This window comes from Cydia fagiglandana, chromosome 1 (assembly GCF_963556715.1).
Source record: "Cydia fagiglandana chromosome 1, ilCydFagi1.1, whole genome shotgun sequence".
Lineage (NCBI taxonomy): Eukaryota > Metazoa > Arthropoda > Insecta > Lepidoptera > Tortricidae > Cydia > Cydia fagiglandana.
In genome coordinates, this window is record NC_085932.1 from 10365263 (window position 1) to 10389341 (window position 24079).

A 24079-nucleotide genomic window follows, 5' to 3' on the forward strand; every position below is an offset into this window, starting at 1 on the left:
TTCTACTGACAAGATCTGCTTGACCAACTTTATTAATAATGTACACATACATTACAAGTCAAGTTTACAATGGGTGAAATATATCCCAGATAAAATTACAGTTCTATTGCCCAATTTCTACCCGATCTACCCGGTTTTAATAACTGTTGGACTGCACAGATTAGGCAGTACATAAATGAGACTCGTATCTTGTTTGGTACTAAAATTACAGTTGTATTGGGCAGATTCTTAAATAGTTTTAGCAGTTTTGTCAATCGCAGTCATTTTTTAGTATCTGAGATATAAAAACAAGTGTGTTTTAAAAAGAAAACTAGTGCCTGCGCTAAATCAGAGGATTGAGTTGACGAGCCGACACCACCACCAGGCTCCGTTTAGTAAGCCGTGGTAAAAACCGGAACAAAAGGGATTCAAGTATCATGACCTTTAGTATCGTACTATAATCACGTGACCAGTGTTGTCAGCATAGCAAAAAGCATAAAATAGCACTGGCGCGCCCTCAAATCCCACGACTCTTCTCTTTCCGCACAGACTCTATCATAAAAGATAGCTCTCCTTTACTTCTACACTCCATATCTGAAACATTCTGAAATCTGGCAAATCTGAATCTGAATTGTTATGTTTACTTTTTTTTAATACTTTTTTTTTTGATGTGGGAAACATTACATTTTATTTTAGCGGGCAACACAAAAACGAAAAAAAAAGCAATGTAGCGGACGGACGTCGTTTCGACTTTTCTATTCCGTCATGCAATAATTTTTGTCATTCATGAATTCGTCGATAAAAAATATTTTAGATGGTGTCACCTACGTGAACTTTAGTTGAAATATAGTCAAATAATGTGTTAGTATTTTATTTCGCGTAGTTTGTCTTTGTAGTTCTATATGATAGGTCTGTGACAAGTTCGGTAATGGTGGCCATGTCATGAAAATCCCCACAGCCATGGATGATAGCTCCGTATCTCATCACAACGGAGGGCAAGTGGGATCTCAAATCGGAGTCAGTATAAACAACAAACAGAATGACGAACCTAGCCAAAGCGTCCAGTATTCGATACCTGGCATTTTGCATTTTATTCAACACGAATGGGCGAGATTCGAGCTCGAGAGATCACAATGGGAGGTGGACAGAGCAGAGTTTGAGGTGATCATACTTCTTTTTTTTAGTACTATTTTCTTTGTTTTGATACTGAGAGACAGTTCTTATATTTTGCATTTATATTGAACCAAAGAAGATTTAAATTCTTTTTAACATTTTTATGTTATTGCAAGATTAATAGATATTACTAATTGTTATAGCATTTGAGTATTCTAATTTGTATTTTTTTATTATTTGTTACCTTTTGCACACCTTCGTAAATGCCTACCTGCATGCAATTATTGCAGGCCAACCATATGGAATTATTGATTAGTTGATCAATCCTTAGTAGACAACTTAAAAAATAACTAAATAAAATGCTCAGTTGTTTTTAATTAAGTAGGTACTAACAAAGCTTCACTAAGTTTTTGATACTTCACTTTGATTTATGGATTCTTTATTTGATTACCCTCAGCTTAGATAAGAGAAATTTTAAAATTTTTGCTTTTTGTTCACATAATATGCTTACATTCTGTATGCAATGTCACATTCTTATATGCCAAGTTAACCTGTCGGATCCCAAGACTCAAATCTGAGCCACAAAGGTTAGTGACCTTTCATACAAACAACATTTTTTTTGTATGAAAAGTCACTAACCTTTTGTGGCTCAGATTTCAGCCGTGGGATCCGACAGGTTAACCTACTTTATTAGAGTTTACTTTTTTGTTGGGATGTTTATAGACAGCTGTTTTGTTAAATTAATTTGCTTTGACTTAAAATATTTCAATTTATTGCTTGAGGTTTTTTTGTATCACCCAGGCTAAAGTAATATTTTTAAAATATATTTCTGATTAGAGTGATTTTTTGTGACAGCTATGTATTTATTGACCCACTGGTAAATAATGGCTATTATTCATTACAATGAGCTATGGAGTTTCAAAGAGTTCAGGACAATAACTAATTCTTTCATGGTAGTGGGTTAATATTGGTCTTAAAATTGGAAATTTGTGTTATGGTTAGCATATGTCTGATAATTATATTCTATGAGCAGATTAAAATCAAAATATTTCTTTGTCTAGTTATGGAAATTACAAGTTAACACATTCTTATTTGTTTTGATAGTAATATCTTTGGATGGGGTTACAGGAATTATACATAATATACACGGTGTAACATGAGGAAACCGAATAATTTTAACAGCGTATTCCTGATCATATTTAGAGACAAAAATGTCCTATAAACTTTGAAATTCGCAGTTTCAGAGATAATATTAATTTAAAATAAAATAAGTTTTTATTGTTACATGGTGTAAAAGGCCTTTTTGATGGTGATGTTCCTGCTATGGGACGTAATCTAAATATTCTTATTGATAGATGTCAAAAAGTGACAAGTAACACTTTGCGAAAAGTAAGTTAAACGAAAAAAAAAAATGAAAAAGTCAATTTTAAGTGACAAGTTTACCAATAAAATTTATTTTTTATGCACTAATACATTCAAAAAATTTAAAAAACAAAACCAAAAATTTTTTTTTTTGCTAATTCGACCTAAACTCATATTACATTTTTTCCTTCTTTTGGCCTTAGAAATGCATGGTTAAAATTATTTGGTTTCCTCATGTTACACCGTGTATATATACTTTGCAAGTATATATACAAAATAAGTATTAATGATTATAATGTAACTTTTTTCAGATACACTGTGTTTTGGTAAATTGATTTGTATAACACATTAAATGTATCTGCCATCTGCTACACATTAACAATATTAACAATAACATATGTGGTGAAGATTTTTAATATGGAGTGAACACAATGTGTTGTCACAATGTATATTGCAAAATCAAGCCTATTACCTAATTCAGTATTTTAATCTCCTATAAAAAATAGTTTTAGCTAACTGTAATCCTCTGAAAGCTTATACTCCAATAAATTTAGTCCATGCTGAACGCTAGAAATTGCTATTAGGTAAGTCTTTCAAATATGTTACTATCAAACAAGATAATAACAGGAGTTCAATCTTGGCCTTTGACAATTAGAATATCATAACTTACCAATGTATGTACTTAACTACTTACTATGTACTCACATTTTAAACTTCTTTCTAGTTATATATATCTTTGCTCTGGTATTAAACTGCTGAGGTCCGATGACTGAAGCGGCAGAATCAATCTAAACTTCAGGCAATTAGGATTAGGTGCACATTAATTGTTTGAATTTAGACAAGCTGGCAGCAATCAAGCTTTATGGATACCTCACCAGTGGCTGCTAATTTCCTAAATAACTAACTAGGGTCTAGGATGCCTCAGGCTCCTTTAGGATGCAAAGGAGGTTGTGCATATGAGCTGGAGCAAATTTACTACAATACAGATACAAACAAGACAAGGTCTACAAATATAATGCATGTAGACCTGTTGGCGGTATTCAATCTTCATACATATGTTATAATTCCAGGCACGGATCGCCTTCCTCCAAGGCGAGAGGAAGGGTCAGGAGAATCTAAAGAATGACCTCGTGAGGCGGATCAAGATGTTGGAGTATGCGCTGAAGCAGGAGCGCGCCAAGTTCCACAAACTGAAGTATGGAGTGGAGCTGCAGCAAGGAGACGTACGCCCGCCGCCGGAGGAGCCGCCCGCGGAGCCCGAGCCCGCCGAGCGCGCGCAGTGGAAACAGGGCCGACAGCTCATCAAACAGTACCTGCAGGTAACCACCTCTCATACCCTCCCTTTGATTTTGTTATGATAAACCTTTGGGACGCATAGTGCTACAACTGGTAAGTCATTTTTGGAATTCTCAGAATGATAACTTTAATTAATGGGTCATTCTAAGTTAAGAGGTAATCGCTTGTATGAAAAAGTGGCACAACATAAATGTTAAAATTTTGATCTAATTATACAATATTTTTATTGAAACAACTCTTTTATGTATATTTGTAAGCTTATCAGTCATTTTTTTAATTTTTTACCATTTTAGAAGACACCAGGGGAGAGACCGTACTTTTTCTATGTAATAAAGAGAGAAGCGTCTCTCCCCTGATCTCTTTAAAAACATAAACAAAATCGAAATTTTGACCAGCCATCTTACAAATTCCAGCAAATTAAAGTGTAATGATTCATTTAAACAAGAATTCATACCTCCACTGTACATTTTGGGAAATTATGCGCCAGGGGAAAGACGCCAGGGGAGTGACTTTTTCATGTCAAAACACATATAATTGTGAAAGTATTTATTGTAAATAATTAAAATAAGTATTTATACAATCTATGCATAAACTATAGTAAATATACAAATACAATTAAGTATTTATATCAATAATTTTGAAATAAAACTGACCAGGGGAGATACCACTTTCATAAAACAACATTGTCAAGTAAAGGGGTCAATGATCAAAATGACTGACAATTGGAACCAAAAAATGACTGTCGCAGGGTTTGGTTGTTAGTGTTGAATCAAATGCATTGTTATTGGGATTAAAATCTCAATAATTAAAATTATAAACCCAATATTTTTACATTTACATAATAGCCAGGGTAGGAGACATAGAATTTGGGGGACAAACTTTAACATAAATAACATAAAGTAACCAAGTCTAAGTCAAGTGAATCTCTAGTGCGCAGTGACTCGATGAATGACAGCAATCCACTACAGTTTATGGACGAAACCCATTCAAAAAGCTTAGATTTGAGTCATGAATCTGACTCTCTTTCAGACCTTAGTAGTGAGATTAAGAGGTTAAAACTTGAACTCGCTACCACTGAAGAAGAGCTGCAAAATGTTATTTTAGAAAAAGTTGAACTTACTCATCAAATTGAAAAACTTACGATGGAGGTACGCACCCTTAAAAATATATGCAAATCTCCTCAACAAGCTAAAAAAGACCGGAAAAGTCAGGCATGGGACTATATTAGTAGAGATTCTTTACAACCAGAAAATACAATCAAAATCATTTCAATGGAGGCTCAGATACAAAAATTAAACAGCGAACTTGCAAACTCACAGGAAGAACTATCCCGTCTCAAGAAAATTATTAAAGAGTTAGAACGACAACCGCTGCCAAGCTCCAGCTACAGTTACACGCAACCAAACCTGCTAGAAATTGGAAAAACGAGTGAGTCATTGTGTCATACAACTAAAGAGTATAAAAGGAGCGACAATACTCGTAGAAAAAAGCTCTGTATCATTTCGAGTAGTAAACGATGTAACTTATTACAAAATATAGAAGTGAGTAATGTTTTTAAGGACTTGGAACGATATCACTTTATTATACCATATGTAGGCATCGATATAATGCTCCAGGGCCTAGAAAATAAGATTAAACAATATACTAAACAGGATTACTGCATTATTATGATTGGGGAGACTGACTTTTGTACTACGCAAAATTACAGGGAGATTGTTATCTCTATTCGAGAAAAATTAAAAAGCTTTGTGAACACGAACATAATCGTAACGACTCCCACTTATATCTATGGTGCTGCGCTATATAATGCTAGAGTGGAGACATTTAATAAATTATTAGGACAGGATATTTTCACACATGGATATGCGATACTTCTCGACTCTAATCAGAATCTCACCTTAGATAATTTTTCTATAATGACAGGGAAAATCGCGAAATCGGGAATTCAAAACATACTTAAATGTTTAGAGGAACTGCTTTTCACTATTGAGAAAAAGAGTTCACACACCACTATATCTACGAGTGACAAAATAACTCACACGGTCAAAACAAGCCAGAGTGCGGAATCTATCGACATAGAACAAGAACCACCATTGCAGTTTTTTCGTTCAGAACCAAAGTACAACTTGTAAATATACTCCCTCAGGAAAAATAATAAAAAAAAAGTCTAGGACTAAGGCAAAACCTATCACAATTTATTATCAGAACGCTCGAGGGCTACGAACTAAATTGAATACTTTTTTTAACAACGTGGGGGCATCTACGTCCGATTTAATCGCTATTACAGAATCTGGGACTAATGAGAGCATTTCGGATGGAGAGTTAGTTCCTCAAGGATTCACAGTGCTGCGCTGCGATCGCATGGATGGTCGTAAGCATGGCGGTGCAATGTTGATTGCTACACCGCGGGTGGGCCTGCAGCCAGTGGTGCAGCCAGGCCACGACATAGACTCTGCAGTATATGAACTCGTCTCGGCAGTAGTGAAAGTAGGAAATAGCTATTCTTTTCTTTGCTGTGTTGTGTACATTCCACCTAAAAGTGCAGATAGGGAGTATATGCAGTTATTTCACAATTTAGAAATAATTTCCACAAAATACAAAAATGTAATAATACTTGGCGACTTTAACTTGTATTCAGCTTCATCCAATGTTCAAAATTATTTTGATTTCTTTATGGCCTTCTGTGGACTAAGTCAGAGAAACCTAGTTAGTAATATCAATGGGAGATTATTAGATTTAGTTTTGACATCGGGGCGTGACGAAGATATGTCTGTAAGGATAGCCCATGATATTTTGGTTCCGGTGGACGAGCATCACCCGCCACTGGAAATCACCATAGAGTGTGCGCGCATGTCACAGAAGGCACAATACGACGACGTATCGAAGGATTCCAAGGTACAGCCTTATCCTAAATGGAATTTTTATAAATGTAATTTTAATCAACTATATTGTGATATGACACTTATGGACTGGTCTTCCCTGTACAGTGTAAAAGACGTAGATGTAGCTATTCAATGTTTTTATGTAAAGTTTTATAGTGTTATAAATAGTAACGTACCTACCAAAATAAATAATAATAAGAGGGATGACAAGTTTTGCTACCCCGAATGGTATACGATAGATATAATAAGGGATATAAAAGCAAAGGCATATTGGCATAAGTTATATAAAGCTAGCGGAGATGAGAGTCACTATATAATGTTCTCATATTATAGAACCCTTATTAAGAAAAATATTAGTGCGTCATTTAAAAGGTACCAGGAACGCTTACAGGAAAATTTTTTGCATGATCCCGCGTCGTTCTGGGGTTTTGTAAAGTCACAGCGAGATAGTCGTAATAAGTGTAAAATATCTAAAGACGGCCTGATGTTGAAGCCGGAAGAATGCGCTCGGGAATTCGCAAAATACTTTCAATCCGTGTACAGTAGTGTTGAACCACGTCTCAACCCGAGTATGGCGGCAGAAGAAGCAGCGGCGTGCGGCGCTGAAACGAGCTCGCGCGTGCACGTATCGCGCTTACAGCTGTCAGATGTGCAAGCGGCCCTGCGCCGCCTCAAACCAAAGCGATCTGCCGGACCCGATGGAATTCCGCCTTACGTGGTTAAAGACTGTCGAGTTTTGCTCGCGGAACCATTATTGCACATTTTTAATCTGTGTCTGGACCAAAGCGTGTACCCAGAGTGTTGGAAGACCACTCGAGTTACACCAGTCCCAAAGGGCGGATCCGGAACTGATGTGAGTGGATTCCGACCGGTGGCAGTTTTGTCAACGTTTGCAAAACTCTTCGAATCTGTATTGCACGCGGCGATATTTCCGCAGGTTGAGGCGAGACTGAGCGAGACCCAACATGGTTTTCGACCGGGCCGCAGCACGGAGAGCAATTTACTCTGCTTTATGAACTATGCGACATCGGAAGTGGATCGACTACGCGGACAGGTTGATGTCGCATACTTCGATTTTCGGAAGGCGTTCGATACTGTCGATAACGACATATTGTTGACAAAGCTGGCTGCTGTGGGTTTTACGCCAAGTCTTATTAGCCTATTTGCCAACTACCTTAGGAACCGCAAGCAATATGTAGAGTACAAAGGCCACATATCGGACTGTTATCGAACGCTTTCAGGAGTAAGTCAGGGTAGCAATTTGGGGCCATTAAATTTCACTCTCATGATCAATGACCTTCCAAATGTGGTCGAGCATGCTAGTTGCTTGATGTTTGCAGACGACCTTAAGTTGCTGTTAAAAGTAAAGGATGGTCAGGATTGTGAGAGATTGCAGAGCGACATTGACAGGGTAGTAAGTTGGAGCCATAAGAACAAACTCTATTTCAATGTGTCCAAATGTAATGTAGTGTCTTATACCAAAGCCGTCTCTCCATTGCTCCACTCGTATAATATAAGAGGGGAAGGGATCACGCGCGTGTCGTCTGTGCGAGATCTGGGATTGCACGTTGAGTCGGATCTGTCCTTCAGAAAGCACATAGTAAACATATGTAAGAAAGCTTTTCGAAACTTAGGCTTCATACTGCGTCAGACAAAGGACTTTTACAACACGGCAACAGTCAAGGCTCTGTATAATGCGTTAGTTAGAAGCAGGTTAGAGAGTTGCGCCATTATATGGAACCCACACGAGAGTAAATACTCAGCCATGGTCGAAAAAATACAAAATAAATTCGCCAGATATTTGTATTTCAAGGAGTATGGGGTATATCCTTTTTACCCACTCATGTATCCGACGCTCTTCGTTCTCGGCATGGTAGGTTACACAAAATTAGAAGTGAGACGAAACTTGGCGTTAGCAACTTATATCTTTAAAATATGGCGGGGCGTCGTGCACGCACCGGAAGTGCTGGGGGCCTTGGGGCTGGTGGTGCCGCGCGCGCGCGGGCCGTGCCGCCGCGCGCCGCGCCTGCTGGCGCGCCCGACTGCGCGCACAAACTTACTAGCTAGAGCACCGTTGGTCACAGCAATTAATATCTTGAACATGATCTCGACGGATATAGATCTGTTTAACTGTTCTCTTACTGAGTTCACAGAGGTCACCTACAAACATTTAAGTAAGTAGGAAATTGACAATAGATATCGTAAGGACTTTTTAAAATTGTGCAAATGATGTTAATTAATGCTAGATTTTTTATTTATATTTATTAAAAGACATTATTATTATTGAATTTATTATGGAATTGCTATGGAATTAATTTGCTGAGTGTATAAATGTGTATTAAATGTTTTTATTTTTAAATTGATGTGACTAGTATGTAAGCGCTTTGGTATAACACTGTAATGCTTATATATGCTGAAATAAATGAAATGAAATGAAAAAAAATATTTTTTCTCCAATATGCTCGGAAATGTTCACCTTACTGTAGCAAAAATACTACGGGAAGTTCTTCGTTAATGTCAAACTCTAATTAAAAAACATCAAACTATCGCTGTCCTGTTCTAGCGGACGGGAAGTAAAAAAACACTACAGTAATAACTTATTACTGTAGTGTTTTTTACTTTTTAATAATAAAAAACGCAAACGGCCAATTATTATTGCCGCGAGCCGCTTCTACACGACCCGATCAGCTATCATTTCACGTGTATGATCGTGCGAATACTGCTTAATAAAATCAAAGATTATTTTTTTATTTTTTTTAAATCTTATCCGTGTTCATAAAGCTTATATAGTTTGTCAAAGGACTTTCTCATTTCAAACATAGACAAAGAGAATCATACTATCTTTGTCTTACACTAGTACTAGCACCCAAAAGAAAAGGATGGGTATAGTTTTCCTGGTTCTTACTGACTGAAAAGTTGGTTAGACCAACTATATTTCACAATTATATTGAATGAACGAATACTTAATGGCAGAATAAGTTTGTAACTTTAACTTTTAAAAATTAATTAAAGAGGGAAGTTGTTTTTGACATTTTGGATGTGAAGGTTTGATTTGAGTGATGCTTGATGGTTAAATAATAATTATTTTAGCTTATTTCCTCGCATGTTTGGAGAAAAGCACTATATATGCCTCGGCAGGAATAGCAATTCGTGGATTCGTCTTCTTTGTCGGACTCCGCTTCGCGTCGTCCGACAAAATCGAAACTCATCCACGAATTGCCCTTTCCCGGCCTCTGCAATAATGTACTATTTATGAAAAAGAAAAATTTAAAGGATTTTATTAATAACATTACAATAAATATTTATTTTAATTTATGAAGTATACCAAATTTAACGGATTAATGGGAATTACATCTGGATAAAATTACTGATTTATTGTAAAACCTGCAAAGGGACAGGCCTGGGGAGGGGACTTTTGCATGTTTGAGGGGCAATTGTGACAGAACTGAATTAATTAATTAATTGACATTGAGTGTCTATAGAGGAAATGCAATCTTTTAAGGGAAATTACCATAATTTATTTAAATAGTTTAAGAAAAGTATGAATATGTATCATGGACACCTTTAATACCTCTTAACTTAGAATGACCCTAATAATAAATTAAGTTTGATATAGCTAAACCCACCCAAGGCGGGAGCGTACGGGCCCGGGCGTGAGCGTGACCAAGCGGGCCTGCGACGGTCCGGACGGTTGATTGTCATATGTCATATAAAAAAACCGGGCAAGTGCGAGTCGGACTCGTGCACGAAGGGTTCCGTACCATAATGCAAAAAAAAAAACAAAAAAAAAGCAAAAAAAACGGTCACCCATCCAAGTACTGACCACTCCCGACGTTGCTTAACTTTGGTCAAAAATCACGTTTGTTGTATGGGAGCCCCATTTAAATCTTTATTTTATTCTGTTTTTAGTATTTGTTGTTATAGCGGCAACATAAATACATCATCTGTGAAAATTTCAACTGTCTAGCTATCACGGTTCGTGAGATACAGCCTGGTGACAGACAGACGGACGGACGGACGGACGGACGGACGGACGGACGGACGGACGGACGGACGGACGGACGGACGGACAGCGAAGTCTTAGTAATAGGGTCCCGTTTTACCCTTTGGGTACGGAACCCTAACTAGCTGATGTGACGCGGGCCCGCCTGTTTATGTGCGTTAAGCTTTAACTCTATCAACCGTGCACCAGATAGTGGCTACTTGATGGAATGATGACTTTTAGGGTATAGACATATTTTTTTACTTTACTACAAGTCAAAGTCAAACAACTATTATCTATTGGAACCTACAGATGCAGCATTGCAATTCAGTTGTCATATGTGCATTTCTTTCTGATTACTCTCTCTTTAGTGTTCCGTACAAAACTTTGTTCACGGAACACTTATGGGATCACTTCGGTCTTGCAAATCAGTTAAATACGTTTTTCTCAGAGACCGTTTGACATAGATACCTAAAATTTGGAACAGTTATAGCAATTACCACCACTCATATTGTATATAAGTCAAAACTGCTTATTTCTTATTAAAGGGGGAAATTTAGGGGGTTGAGAGGGGTAGGCTGAAACTTTTTTCATTTGTAAGAATCGTGTGGGGTACCATTAGAAAGCTTGCAAAAAATTGAGTCGATGGACTGATTTTGACTTCATTTTAGACTGCAATAGTTTCTTCAAAAAATGCATTTAAAGTTGCAAGTTTTCATACAAAAATTTTCACCTCTGTCCTGGCGATTTTCGCGAAAACTATAGCTAACAGGCAGCTGACCAGTCAATATCCAACTAAAACAAGCATGGAGACGGCGGGAAAATTATCAGGTTAACTCTACCTTTATTAGTTTTTAAACTGCAGCCTGATCTTTGGTTGCTTAGGGCTAGCTAACTGATGCTTACACTGGTCATTGTAGTTTTAACGAGAAACATCCTTAGTTAAAACTTTGGCATTGAAATTTATGACTTATGTCTTTGACACAAAGTTTAATTCTGCTTGCTTATTTTTGTGGGATATTTAATTTTATCTGAATAGACTACTATAAGTATGAGAGAGATCTACAAAATACGACCTTATTATATTGCAAATAAGTTTAAATTTCGAACGGGCTTCCCAACCAATGGACTAGGTATCTCAAAAATCTGAAAAATTCAAATTAAGAATTCCGTTCTTCACTGTCCTTGTGTTTTTTTTTTCACATTAGGACACATAGAGTTAGTAAGGCGTATAGAGATAATAAAGTCATTTAATATTTATTAACAGCTATGGCCTCATCTATAGATTTTATTGAGAGTATCTGATTCGTCGAAACAATATATACACAATATTCCTTTTCATTAAGTACAATTACATTTATGTATTAATTGTATAATTATAATATGTATTAATTATTATATTTAGTACTTATGTATATTTTTGAACGGATCGGTGAGCAACAAGATTCAGGGCTATAACCACGAAAATAGAAGTTCGCAAATTGCGGGCATTTTTCTCTGTCACTCTAATTACGCCTTCATTGGAGTAAAAGAGAAAGATCCCCGCAAATTGCGAATTTCGATTTCGCGGTAGCCCCTCAGTCCTGTTACGATAAAATAATTATGGAAGACATTAATAGTATATGACAGTTAAATGTCACAGTTTTTTGGAAACAAAGGTGAAATTGACGAAATATTTAAAGTAAGCCGGACCCGGACTCGGGTATGTCCTTAAACTACGTCCAAGACCACCGGTGGACGGGCAGCAGCGTCCCTCAAATTCGGTGTACTCGACTGCGATCGCCAACCCGCCTGCCAAGCGTGGCGATTATGGCATACACCCCCCAAAAGGGGGAGGCCTATGTTCAGCAGTGGACGTCTTATGGCTGAGATGATGATGATGAGATGATAAACGCTACCGTGGGCGTGAACGTAATTTACTTTCTATGCATCTCGCTCGTACTGACATATTAGTGCGAAAGAGATATACCTATAGGAAGTAAATTACGTTCACGATATCGTTTATGTCAATGCCAAACTGATGGTAGCCGTACGGAACACTAAATGCCTCGAGCTATCTCGGGCTTGGCCAAATTATATTTTTTTTTTTGTGGACATCTGGATCGTATTGTTTATTTATAACCAGGCAATGGAAGCGATTTCATTTCCTTACCAGTTTACATTTCAGAAAGACAGGTATACAGCTTTAGACACAAACCGACATATGCCCTCCACGCCCGCACGCTCAGTGATTTAATGAGGGAAATCGAATTACGTCGTGCATTTCCAGCCTACGCTTTCCAAAATTTAACCGATAAAACAAAGATAGCGATAGGCAATATACATCAGTGCTTAAAACTGTTGCGTTCTTACAAGAACCCGCCGCTAAAACGGCGCTCTCATACAATCGAAGTAACGCCCCCATTTATAACGACACACACAGGCGAAAAATCAATAAAAGTCGGACAAAACCTAAACATTCAGGATTATTATAGAAATCGTATTAATGCAGGTTTGCCAACTAATAAAAACAAAATTACAATTATATTATGACATTTTATTAAATTTTGATCATAATATCTTCTTCTAAAAGCGAAGCTTCTTGGGAAGCGACTTTTTACCACCCAATTTTCTTAGTCCTGTTATATAAGGATCGGAAGACACTAAAAGTCTTTTGAAAGTGTCTTCCATAGCCATTTGCCTAAAAAAAAATGTCGCTTAGTCACATTTTTGATTAAACTAGTCATCGATTAAAATGAAAATTTTGTTAAAATGTCGCGTAAGGTCGCATAAAATAATGGTTGTATGTTAAAACCCAAGTTCTGTAGTTTCTAAAATTGATAATATCAAAACCGGATCTATCAGGAAGTTGTACTTTTCTCCTTGGTGAAGTTGAACAATGTGCAAAAAATACAAGACATTACACTTATTTTTTTTTATAATAAACAAGCAAGCATAGCTATCAAAAGTAACTATTAGTAATTAGGTTATTACCTCCTGGAAGGGTATCCATCATTAAATCACAACTTTCTGAAAGCAAACGATAAATAAGTAAGCACATAAGTAACACTCGCAGAGCACTAAAATATTCGCCTTTGAACAAGTCGAACTTTGGAATGAGAACGTGTCGCGTAGATGACTCTAACATGAAAATGATTATGCGAGTAGCGTGCACTGTTTATTGGACTACCCGCTAAGATTGGTTTTTGCCTGTTGGGGCTACTTAGAAGTTTTTTGGTTTTGTCCGACTTTTATTGATTTTTCGCCTGCGTGCGACATGCTGATATTACATGGCATGAACTTTAAAGTACCTTATAAATCTTGTAATGCAAAGAAAATAGAGTGAGTAGACATATAATACATATAATGCAAGATTTGTACTTGCTCTATGTTCTTTGTATTACAATTACTAGCAACAAAAGCTAATACCAGACCGGCTATACATCTAGCGCAACTTCAAGTATGGAATGGAATCGCGCGCAAGAACGCAAGCCATGTTAACGGGTCTGACAGATATAAAATGTTACTTGAATGTTTATGACGAATTTCATGTTATTTCAGCATGTTGTTTTAAAATCAGAGAGTAACGATTCTATGGCGGCGGCTAAGCTCCTGTGACTCTTAAATCTCTTAAGAGATGCTACCTTCTGAGTCCCCCTTGTCATTATTGCAGTTTTGAATTTGGAATCTTCTTATATTCCATTATTTATTCAAAATTCCATCCTCAACAGGAAATAGGCTATACAGATACGATCCTGGACGTGCGCTCGAACCGCGTGCGCACGCTGCTGGGTCTCAACAACGAGGAACAGCAGGAGGACCCCAGCTGCCGGAGCTACGACAAGCAGCAACGCGACAGATGCGACTACTCTATGAACTCTATGGTCCGCAAATATGATATCGGTGAGTTGTTCATTATCTTACATACCTGTATGTATAATAGTAATGCGGTTGGCCGGTTGAAGTATATAGCAGATGGCGCCAGCTTAGCATGTCCTGTCAATTCCTAGAATTGTGTCAAATTTTTGTTTTTTAATTCCCTGGATGCCAGCCCTCTAAGCCAATTCTGCCTACCCCATTCTGCCCATATAACGGCATAATGCTGGGCATAGAGGGACTGAGCGATAGTCCCGACGTTGGCCTAGCTGGGACTTCACATACACCTTTGAATATCTTCGCGTATGTATGCAGGTTTCGTTGGTGTACAGCGAGCTGAAAAAGTGGGTATTCACGTTTGCAGCTGGGTCTCAAATTATATTTCTTACGTAAGATTCGAGAAATTCATTGTTATATTTAGATAACTACTGGGTACTCATATTTAAGGATCAACTTTGTACGACCGATTTTCGGTCGTCGCAAGACTGACTATCAATATATAATGACATATTTTTGGTCACAAAACCGCAAGTGCCTTAAACGGAAGTTAACCCTTCTTTGCATGGTGATGGAAATTCCCATCATAACATTGTCCTATGAAATAAAGGTGCTTTCCGAGGTGATTTATATTTATTTTTAACACTGTCAACTTTCAACACTAATCCATTTTCTGATTTTTGACATAAATTTACGCAGTATTTTAATTTATAAAAAATAGATTTGTTTAAAGACGAAATTTCGGAAAACTTAGAAAAACCTGGAAGTTGATGATTTTTAGTATGTGATTTTGGGCAAATTTTTCAGGGTTTGTAATTATTTTATATTTACAAACTATATCATAGGAATATCACAAATAGTGTACCTTTCTGATGGCAGTAAAATTTTTTTGATACCCCTTACTAATAGTTATATATTTACAAAAATATGATTAAGCCTGTGCAACTTCTGACACTGATTTCGTAGTGAAAATCGATGATGTAATTTTTTTTACTATTTTTCCCAGAATCAGTAAACAATTACGTGATACATATATTAATTACGGGCAAAAATAAAAAATCATGCAAAGAAGGGTTAAGCTTCAAATAAAATAAATATTGATTCAGGGATATCTCATTTTTGTCTTGTTAAATCAAGTCATACACCTTGATGATTAAAATAATGGTAATGGTTTCATGGAAGCAATTTCATCATGCAAGAGTTGCTCAAATATATCGAGATCTTGGTGGAGTGTATTACCACTCAATCTACTTTAACATTCAACCGACGTGTGAACCTTCTCATTTTGTCATACTAACTTTTTACTAAAGATTCTGGCTCACATTCAACATTTTTATTGACAGGCAAAGAACCACAACGCAAAGGCCCGTCGGCCGGAGGCTACAATGAGGAAGGCCTCTCGGTGCAAGACACGGCGGTGGTGTTCACGCACTTCGAGTTCCTGGCCAACCAGGAGATGGACATGGACGAGATCGACGACCTGGACGCCAAGCAGGGGCACCACTCTGCGCCTAAACAAGGTCACTTGTTATATTCACTTTCGTAGACTTAGGTATCATCGCATCAGTCGAAAGGACAAATAGGTACTCCTAATTTTTTTATATCTTTCTATTTTCTTTAGGATATAAAACTATCGATTTGATGAGAAATTTCAATTGATCATGTACATTTTACGTTATAGGTGCTGCCATGTATCAAGTATGTGTGATGTTAGGATAGCTAATAAAATGCAGGTTTTCTGTGTAGTGATGTAGTGATTGAATTGTGTGTTGGAACAGGCGAAGAGGTGGATCACGAAGCTGAGGAGGTGCTCAACGAGCTCAACTCTCTGACGGAGAGCGAGGCCGACGGCGGCGGGCAGGGCGACGAGTACCCAGTCGGTGAGTAATAGACACACCATTCACGCTTCAGTTTGTGCAGGGGACAATTGCATAATTAAATACAAGCTATTATTAATGACTGTACGTACAATAGTAGTTTATACAATCGTGATATAACGGAAATCTTTTTAGTCGAGTATCGTGTTAAGGCTTGCTGAGTGGCCTTATTGGGTACGAGATTGAAAAGCTTGAATATCGTCGGGTGACACGAAAATTTCACTAAGTACTATCAAAAATCAAAGTAACAATGCACTTTATTACACTTGTAACACGGTTTGTTGTCCAATAATTTCAATGGTGTTAGTGACTTTTGCTTGTCACTCGACGATATAATATAACTATTGTATATAACACCTATTCTACCAGTCAACAAAAATAATACTTTAAACTAGTAGAATCATATAGGTAAACAAACCAAAAGTATAAGTACAGCTAAAATACGCGAGTAGCCGCGATACCTTCATACTCGTACCCGCCCTGGCCGCCGGGGCCCGGCGGGTTGGTCGACACCTCGTAACTCGCCCCTGCCCCTTGGCCCCTGGGAATTCCCGAGACTGATTTTTCCCGAGAATTCCCGGGAATGGGCACTTTCAGCCAGTATCGGAACTGGAGATAAAATTCCCGGGAAAATATCGAAATTTCGGGAAATTTATAAATGTTATGTTATATCGATTTATGTCTAATTGCGAATTGGCTACAAGCCAAAATTATGTTGTACATATATATATATATATATATATATATACATATATATATATTTTTTCCTAAAACAATACTTTGTTCAACAGAGCAATGGTATATGAGTACGTTTTCTTTGACTGGTTACATTTGTAACAGATTAAGATCTAGTTTAAGTGACAGAGTTTAGATGCGATCAGTTATTTACCGTCAGTGTCATCTGTCCAGTCCACAAAAAAGGCTCGAAAAAGAGATGCTCAAACTATCGAGGAGTCGCTTTACTCACTTACAAAGTTTCACGTACAAAGTCACACGTACAAAGTTTTGTCCAACGTACTGCTCAAGAGGCTGGAACCATATTCTGAAAGAATCCTTGGGGATTATTACCAATGTGGTTTCCGCAGAAACCGCAGCACGACGGACCAGATTTTCTTGCTCAAAGAGATTATGAAGAAGAAGTGGGAGTACGCCCAAAGCGTTCACTCTTTGTTTTTGGACTTCACTAAGGCCTATGACAGCATAGATATCGACGCTCCGTATGCCATTCGTGTAAATTTTAATATCCCTAGAAAACTAGTAGTACAGCAACAAAAGAGTGTAGGATGCGTGTCAGGGTAGGCGGTGAGCTGACCGAGGAATTCAAGGTGATGACCGGTCTAAAGCAGGGAGATGCCTTATCACCCATGCTCTTCAACTTAGCCCTTGAACATGTTGTCCGAAAAAAGTGTTAACGTTGGACATAAGGCTGGAATTGAGCGGCAAGCACAAAGTGATAGGGTACGCGGACGACCTGGCTTTATTAGGGGAAAGCCGCGATGAAGTAGTACAGGCAGCCAGTGTCTTGGAGCGAGAGGCCCCTAGGACAGGTCACAGGATTAACCAGTCAAAAACTGAATACATGAAGCGCTACAAAAATACACGAGTTCAGCGCGAAAGTCTCCATGTTGGGGGTAGGAGGAGATCAATATTCGCATCTAAAACGCCATGCGATGCAGCGCAGCCCTCCATAAAGTGTTGATGTCCAGGCTTCTCAGCAGAAATACTAAGTTAAGGATATATAAGACCGTTATCCGACCAATCCTTATGTATGGGTGCGAGGCCTGAACACTAACACAAAAAGAGGAAAGTCAGCTCCTGGTAGCGGAAAGAAAGATCTTTCGCAAGATCCTGGGACCTATCAAAAGAGACAACGGCACGTGGAGGATACGGGAGAACCCCGAAATCGAGGAGTTGGTGGCTGGACCCAAATATCATCGGCGAAACGAAATCCCACAGACTTCGCTGGTTCGGTCACCTATTATAAGAATAGGAGAAGATCGGGCTACCAAGAGGGCATACCTGGGAAGACCGACTGGTGGCCGCCCGGTAGGTCGGCCCAAGTACCACTGGGAAGACAGTGTGGAAGCAGATCTGAGTCAGCTTTAAGCCGATAATTGGCAGGAAACGGCGCAGGATCGGGAAAAGTGGCGTGCTTTCGTTTCGGAGGCCAAGACCCTCTTTGGGTTGCTGAGCCGTATTAGTTACTTAGTTAGTTGATTCTTAGAAAACGTCTGAATTTGAATATTGACATTATAGATAGGTATATTTTAGTCGAAAGATCAACCGTTAAGTATGATTTAGTTTAAAAACTAATATAAATATTAACTAATCATTTGGTTATAATAATTTCAATCAAAATGTTAACTTTATTAATTTTCCCGAAATTTCCCGAATTCCCGGGAATTCTCGGAACTAGTCCTGACCCAATCCCGGGAAATTTGAAACCTTTCCCGAGACTGACATTGCATGCTCTACCCCTGGCCCTAGTACTCGCTCCTCAAAGACAGTTTTTTTTTCTCGAAATTGGCCGCGCAACGTGGGGGGTAAGCGGAGCTGCTCTACTATTTTCCGGACTTCGTTCGCCTACAGTAGATTTGACCAGAATAACTAACATGTTTATTACAGTTGTGGTAGATGCACTACGTTCTTATCACTTCAAGAAAAGCTCATAACCTATTTGCACACTTTGAAATTTCACAAAAATGTGTGGTAGCGATTGTACAATCATACGGCTATACCTAATCCTACGTCCTATTTGAGCGTGATACGATAAAGCGTTATTTAAGTGTCCTGCCGCCCTTGATGGTACATTTTGTCTTAAGACGAAACAGGAGCTGAGTTTTAAATATTTTAGGTAAATATACCCGTCTCGCTAACGGAAGCGGCACCTAAAAGTAGTGCGATAAGGACAAGGCGAAAAATCCTGCGTAAAAATCTCAAAAATCGAGGTTTCGTACTCCTCTGTTTCCTCCTCCAAAACTTAACCAATCGTAACCAAATTTGGAAATCTAAATGATTATGAAATTATCTGTGTCGGACCGTTTTGCTTTTTTGGCTAATTGATATCAGTTTTGAATGCCACGCCTCTCATTGCGGCATAGTCAATTAGGCTATTTTGGCCATTTTTGAAGGGCTTTAGCGCCTTAAAAAACAAAAATATCAAAAAAAGAAAATCGGTCCGACACAGATATTGACAATATTAATCTGTGTTGAAAAAATCATTGCTCTAGCTTTAAAAACCACGGAGGAAAACGAGGAGTACGTTTGTATGGAGAAATGACCACTCCTATTGGCTCTTAACTATTCTAATTGTAAATAAACTGTAATTGCTTATGTGTTTTCTTATAATAATAGGTACTGTTTTACATGTCTTCACAACATACATTACTTCAAAACGAAATGCTCAATTCAAGTCATGCCATTTGAAATTATTTGATTTATTTTATAGCTGAATGGGTTTACTGCGATAAAATTGGCAAAACGCCAGGGGTCCAGCAACGGGTCCAACAAAAACAAAGGCACACCACAGCCATTTCCGCACAGTTCAATCCAAATATTGATTGTTGGCAAGAAGCCCTATATGAGACATGTTATATTTTTATAAATGATCAAAGCCATATTTTATTATACTCGAAAATAAGTTTTTGGAAAAGTTAGTGTTAGGGGAAAAGGTAGAAATCAATCATGGCGACAAATTAGTAAAATACCTTACCTTAATTACCTCCCTTAAACGTAAAGTAGGTTCAATTTTTTTTTCGCTTCAACCCTATGGTGTGGGGCAGCAAAACGAATAAGGGTCTTCATTAATACTTTTTTGATACAGGAAATATTTTCGGAAATAAGCGCTCCGAAAAAAAAAACTTAATTTTGAATCATGGGTTTATTGCAAAAAGTTTTCCCTCAGTAAAAAAGACTTAGGTACGATCGATCACGCACCGCGATTGTTGCGCCATTTAGGGTACTGGCTCAATTGGATGTTCAATACTTACGCTCTAGAATTTCCAATTTATAGCAAGAACATGCCCATACCTCTCTTTCGGACGTAGTTTAAGGACAAACCCTAATCCTAATGTTGGTGTTGGTACAGTAAAGTTCCCGGGCGGCGGCGGCGAGGCGGACGAGGAGCCTCTGGCGCTGGGTGAGCTGGCGCAGCTCACCGTCAGCAACGAGCCGGAGGCCTACGACGTGCAGGGCGCCAACAAGGAGTCCTTCCGCAAGACCTGGAACGCCAAGTACACGCTGCGCTCGCACTTTGACGGGGTCAGTGCCTTCTACAACCTGTCTAGTGCCCGCGAATTTGTATGCTTGTTATAAGCTGGAGGTCTCGGGTTTAAATCCCTGCAAGAGAATTTATTTGGGTGTTGATCACGAATGTTTTTTCTTGATTTACTGGTGCTTTCTATGTTATATGCAAGGGTTTTTATTTGTATTTTATGTGCAAAGTCCGTGGTGGGACTGGTGGGGCTAAGGCGATTAACTAGACAAATATCAGGAGTATTACTAATGTGTTCCATAGCCAATAGTCTTGAAAGTAGCTAATATATGGTAAAATCGGCGTATCGGCGTCGATATTCGGACTATAGCTTCTCATTTAGTGGAGGACATATTTTAATGGATTGGACAAGTGCAATATAATATGTTGTGAACAGGTGCGAGCGCTGGCCTTCCACCCGACGGAGGCGGCGCTGGTGACCGCGTCGGAGGACCACACGCTGAAGCTGTGGAACCTGCAGCGCACGGTGCCGGCCAAGAAGTCGGCCGGGCTGGACGTGGAGCCGCTGTACACGTTCCGCGCGCACTCGGCGCCCGTGCTGTGCCTGACCATGGGCGCGCCGCGCACCGAGGAGTGCTTCTCCGGCGGCCTCGACGGCACCATCCGCGTCTGGAACCTGCCGCCGCCCACCGCCGACCCCTACGACCCCTACGATCCCCAGGTCCAGGTCAGCGCAATCCGTCTCAGTCTACCCCGCTCGACATCATTACCAATACCTATAAACACCCTGTAAGCTGTCATTTACGTATTCTCGACGAGTACTTATTTTAGAAAGTATCCGTTTGGTGTCTGTCGTCGATAGACAACGTGACATGGAATGTTTTCAATGCAGGGCCCCGTGCTGCGCGAGCACACGGACGCGGTGTGGTCGCTGGCGGCGGCGCACGGGCGCCTGCTGTCGGCGTCGGCGGACGGCACGGCGCGGCTGTGGGCGCCGCGCGCGCCGCGCCCGCTGCTGGCCACGCTGCGCGACGACGCGCTCGGCGCCGCCGCCGCCGCCGCCGCCGCCGCCGCCGACTTCGCCGAGGCCGGCGCGCGCGCCGCCGTCGTCTACCGCGACGCCACCATGCTGCTCTACGACCTGGAGACCGGACAGGTACCTGCGCCCGACCCGACCGGGGAACCGACACAAGACTACTGATGTAGTATTCGACCGGGCTGACCCGATTATGAGCCGACTGATCGAAACCCATTTATGCATTTACGTATTTCTAAGGTTGCGGACTGAACCCGTGGCGCGAGCATTGTTTCGCTCGGTTGTTCGCGTGTTCGATCAAAATGTATCAATTTTTTTTTAATTTATTTATTACTAAAAGAGAAGTTACATTAATTATTGTTACTTATCTGCCAAGCTGCATAGCAGTTTGTTGGCAGAAAACTTATTCTACCCTCCACCATTGTGAAGTAAGTTAATTCTTACTTAATTTATAGCTGTGCGAGTGCGATTTCTTACAAACAGTTTGAATTAATCTGTTCTGAATGTTGCCTGTTCCGCCGTCGAATGCGTCCAGTCCGTGCCCTAACAAAGTCTAAACAGTGAGAACGAGTCTCTTTGTTTCCCCTGTAACATTGCGCGGGTCGATTGATATACTTGGTGTTTGCAGACGGTGCTGCGCGTGGCGATGGAGAGCCCGGCGACGCGCGTGCGCGCGCACCCGACGCTGCCGCTGCTGGTGTCGGCGCACGAGGACCGGCACATCCGGTTCTGGGACGTGGTGTCGGGCCGCTGCGCGCACGCCATGGTGGCGCACCTGGACGCCGTCACCGGGCTCGCGCTCGACCCCAACGGGCTGTTCCTGCTGTCCGGCTCGCACGACTGCTCCGTGCGGCTGTGGAACCTCGACACAAAGACCTGCGTGCAGGAGATCACCGCGCACCGCAAGAAGTTCGACGAGAGCATCCTCGACGTCGCCTTCCACCCGCTGCGGCCCTACATCGCGAGCGCCGGCGCCGACGGCCTCGCGAAGGTGTTCGTCTGAGCGGCAGACGTCGACTATATATTATATATATATTACATGTATTTCGTTTGGATACGAGCTAGCCCGCTCGCGCGGCTCGGCCGCCGGCGTGGCCGGTGCGTGCCAGTAGCGGCCCGCAGTGGAGCGGAGCTCGGCCCGTCCGGTTCCGCCGGACCGCTCTAGCGTATTTAAATTGTAACGTAATGGACGCGCTCGACGCTCGTTATAAGCGCGTAGTGAACACTCATCTATGTATAGACATTTGAAATCTATTATAATATATTTTTAGACTTTCAGTATGTGGATTTTAGGTTTTTATTGCGACTTTTTCACCAATTTTATGATACGCAGTGAGAATATTGTTCGTTTCTTATGCATCTGTAAGCGAGACCTTGTAATAAATATAACATGTGGATACCGACGATGTTTCCTTGATACGTTTTATTTTGTGTCTGTACAGTTAGATGTTACGCACTATTTGCTAATCGTTTTGCAGAAACGGATGGTGTTTCTTTAGGCTAGCATATTTTATTTAAATTGATTGGATATCAATAGAGAAATGTCTCTTTTTGTTTTGTGACATGTATCGAGTAACGTGCTCTCATTGTAACTCATGAGCGATCGAACAAAAATTGAGTAGAAGTACTATATCGGAAGTAACATAAGTAATGTTTGTTCATAACGAGTACTGCGATGTAGAATATATTATAATAAAACATAATATTTCCTTTATTTTCCTCGAATTCATACTTGTACACATACATCCAAAATTGATAGTAAAAAGCAACATAACCGACAGTATAAGTTGTTTTTTTACCTTTTCGGCCATTCCTCTCCCTTATATGTAATTTGTAAATTATTGCTGGCTATGTTTGAACATGAGCGGTTCCTGCCGACCATGCCGGTTGTAGAACTAGTTTTTGTAAACCACGACATTATTTTAGGCATTAGTACGAAAGAAATTCAACCACTGGTCACTATCAACGATGATGAAAACATCTCACTGTCTCATTAGGCAAAATGTGAGACGCAAATACACACTGGACCAAGGAATTGGACAGGTGTAATAGCACCCTTAGCAACATTTTTATAACCATATGTGGCGTTCCATTAAAGAAGGGTCCTTATGCTTCATGTGCATAAGGACCTTTCCATCAGAAAAGGGTACTTACGCTAGCTTATGCTCTTCTCTGAGGAAAAGCCACATATAGGTAAAATCGTAATTTCAAACTAACCTTGACATAAACATGTATTATGTACTAGTTGAGAGTTCTTTTCATTAGGCAAGGCCAAGTCAAGTGTGGTACATTTAAGTAGTTCTTAATTCGCTGACATGCTGATTTGTGTTGTGTACCCATATTTTTACACCAGTGTACTATCAAATCAATAATAGCGGTTGGTAATATATGTAAGGTTCAAAATTCACTTCTTACCGGCCAGGGACTGTACCCACCATAACATGTACGTTCGTAAACATGGAAGATTATATTATAACTACCCACTAT

The 24079-nt window shown here is 39.7% G+C and overlaps 2 protein-coding genes across 2 annotated transcripts in view; both read left to right on the forward strand.

Annotated features, from left to right (window-relative positions):
* The window catches only part of LOC134663736 (protein retinal degeneration B), a 427614-nt gene that overhangs the window by 68796 nt on the left and 334739 nt on the right, over positions 1-24079 (forward strand). The window lies entirely within an intron of this gene.
* Positions 680-23372, forward strand: LOC134663808 (striatin-3). Its single transcript, XM_063520320.1, has 9 exons — positions 680-1140; positions 3525-3773; positions 14325-14496; positions 15810-15986; positions 16245-16346; positions 20431-20603; positions 20993-21283; positions 21449-21712; positions 22221-23372. Exons 1-9 carry the CDS (start codon positions 922-924, stop codon positions 22593-22595), a joined length of 2022 nt encoding a protein of 673 aa, XP_063376390.1. The 5' UTR covers positions 680-921; the 3' UTR covers positions 22596-23372.

Coding starts and splice junctions, on each gene's coding strand:
- LOC134663808 (XM_063520320.1), top strand. CDS start 922: ATGAAAATCCCCACAGCCATGGATGATAGCTCCGTATCTCATCACAAC. Junction 14,497..15,809: donor GGTCCGCAAATATGATATCG/GTGAGTTGTTCA, acceptor TTTTATTGACAG/GCAAAGAACCACAACGCAAA. Junction 21,713..22,220: donor ACGACCTGGAGACCGGACAG/GTACCTGCGCCC, acceptor TGGTGTTTGCAG/ACGGTGCTGCGCGTGGCGAT.